This window comes from Littorina saxatilis, linkage group LG4, assembly GCF_037325665.1.
Source record: "Littorina saxatilis isolate snail1 linkage group LG4, US_GU_Lsax_2.0, whole genome shotgun sequence".
NCBI lineage: Eukaryota > Metazoa > Mollusca > Gastropoda > Littorinimorpha > Littorinidae > Littorina > Littorina saxatilis.
The window spans coordinates 55,517,226-55,519,725 of NC_090248.1; the positions used below are offsets into that span (position 1 = coordinate 55,517,226).

Consider the following 2,500-nt stretch of genomic DNA (forward strand, 5'->3'; position numbering starts at 1 on the left):
CTTCCTGTTCCTCATCGGCAGTGCCAAGGGAGACAATTGTCTTGACACCATTTCCGTTAATCAGTCTCCAAAAGTCGACAAGTGTGGAAGGGAACGGCAGCTGAGTGGCAATGCTTCCTTGGGAGTAACGGAATGTCTGCAAGCAAAGCACATTTGTGACCCTCCACCACGGAATGAGTCGCATGTCACCTTTGCATGATTTTCATATTTTTACATTTTCTTCAAGAGTTTTGTAAGCTCTATCCAGTGGTGCAAACCGTTTTAGAAAAGAGCGAACACTGTTTGAGTTATAAGCCTGTGACTAAGGTCACCCTCACACTGTTACCAGACACTCCCCGGACTTATATTAAGCCTAGCGCAGAACCGCGCGAGGTGACATGCGACTCATTTCGTGGTGGAGGGTCACATTTGTTTAAATGCAAATTGTGAACAATTAAAAAACGCACATAAATGCAAAATGTTATTACGATGGCATCACAGGTAGGTCAAAGGTAACTCGCGAGGTTTGGACATACTGCGGGTTTTTTTCTTGAAAGGGGGTGCTAGTTTATTGGCTAAAAGTATATATGCAAATACACATACAAGATTATACGTTAAACAAAGACAACAACAACAACAACAACATATATAATTAATGTAAATGTGCTATCCCCGTAGCAACAAGCCGAATGAAGGTAATGAGTCACACTGGAGTGCATATTCACATGTATATCGGTATATGTCTTTTGAATTTAGGTAGATAATTATGTTGTTGTTATTGTTGTTGTTGTTGTTGTTCTTCTTCTTCTCGCTGAACAATCTTTACCGGCATGAAAACAGCATTGACGTAATGATTTTGGCCGGGAACGTCTTCACTCAGGCGTACCAGGTGTTCTTCAACTGCAGCAGGAGAAGAAGTGTATTCTTTGTTGAATAGGACATGGCAGTGATAATGACATTAGCATAAGCAATGCAATTTTGATGAACTCGATATCGACGTGCACATGAGACATTCCCATGACTCTGCAACAATCAATCAAACAAACAAACAAACAAAAAACAAACGAACCTCCCTTGAAGAGGAACAAAAATGATTAAAAAAAAATTAAAACAAATAAGTTTAAACAACAAGCAAACAATGAATAACACTATTATAGCCCAGACCGAAACAACAACCAAAAAAGCACAACAATGATTTTTGTGGAGAACATACCAGGGAGGCTTTCAAGGTTCCTGTTTTTCTTCATGTTCTTTTGATCCAGGGCTGATTTGTGACTGGTTTTTGGTGTCAGCGATCTCATCTCCATCAGCATCTGCACACAACGGTAACATAATGTTGGGATTGTGCTTGTTACCTTGCCTAATGATATTCTGAATTGCCTTTACTTTTGTAATTTTTTTGTTTGTTTGTTTGTTTGCTTAACGCCCAGCCGACCACGAAGGGCCATATCAGGGCGGTGCTGCTTTGACATATAACGTGCGCCACACACAAGACAGAAGTCGCAGCACTTGCTTCATGTCTCACCCAGTCATATTATTCTGACACCGGACCAACCAGTCCTAGCACTAACCCCATAATGCCAGACGCCAGGCGGAGCAGCCACTAGATTGCCAATTTTAAAGTCTTAGGTATGACCCGGCCGGGGTTCGAACCCACGACCTCCCGATCACGGGGCGGACGCCTTACCACTAAACCAACCGTGCCGGTTGCTTGCTTTCTACAACTATTAAATACTAATAATAACTGGACATTTTTAAGTGCCAAACCTATGGCTTTAGGCCCTTTATAAAAGAACATATACAGAATAGAACAATTAAATGTACAACCTACATAAAACAATTAACCATACGGACAATAATCACCACATGTACTGTTCACACAATATTCATATATGCTATACACACTCTATAAACACACATACCCAGCGAACACTTTCAACAATTATGTCAACTTTGTGGGAGAGGAGTACGTGCTATTCACGAGAGGTGTTTCTTAATTGATGTTTCTTGGTTCAAGAACCAAGAGGGCCATGCAAGACCGATCCAGCATCGATCTTATACTCTGTTTCTTTCTCTCGGTTTACCCTTTAGAAACTAATCAAATTGTATGCGTATTAAGTAAGATCCTTTAAAACTCAGATTCTTTCACAATCGGTATTTTAAATCTTGTGAACAATTTTAATCTCGTTCAAAAGTTTAAACGCGTGTCCGGAGGTACGTCACGGAATCGGTATACGTCACGGAATCGGTATACGTCACGGAATCGATATATTAAATATTGTAAATATTCTACAAAGGCTTTCAAAAGGCGTGTATGTGTAATACAAGTAACTTGAACAGATATTGAATTATGCATTTGAGGGTAATTACTGTCAATTCATCGTAGTGTCTAAGTCAACAGTCATACAAATAAGCTAATAACATCACAAAACAAAATCAAACAAAGGCTACCTTAAACTCGAGGTCGAGATATTTGTGGGGCTTCAGGGGGACCACAAGTTCGCTGAACACACTGCTGAAC

General features: G+C 40.2%; 1 protein-coding gene across 1 annotated transcript in view; it reads right to left on the reverse strand.

Annotated features, from left to right (window-relative positions):
* Position 1: 1 nt before the first annotated feature.
* The window catches only part of LOC138965640 (receptor-type tyrosine-protein phosphatase mu-like), a gene marked incomplete at its 3' end in the record, with an annotated part of 24,389 nt that continues 21,890 nt past the window's right edge, over positions 2-2,500 (reverse strand). The window contains exons 15-18 of the mRNA XM_070337814.1: positions 2,431-2,500; positions 1,193-1,292; positions 806-879; positions 2-136 (exon numbers count right to left, since the gene is read on the reverse strand). The exon at positions 2,431-2,500 is cut by the window's right edge and continues 74 nt beyond it. Of these exons, the coding sequence (XP_070193915.1) occupies positions 2-136; positions 806-879; positions 1,193-1,292; positions 2,431-2,500 (379 nt within the window). The remainder of the gene's footprint in view (positions 137-805; positions 880-1,192; positions 1,293-2,430) is intronic.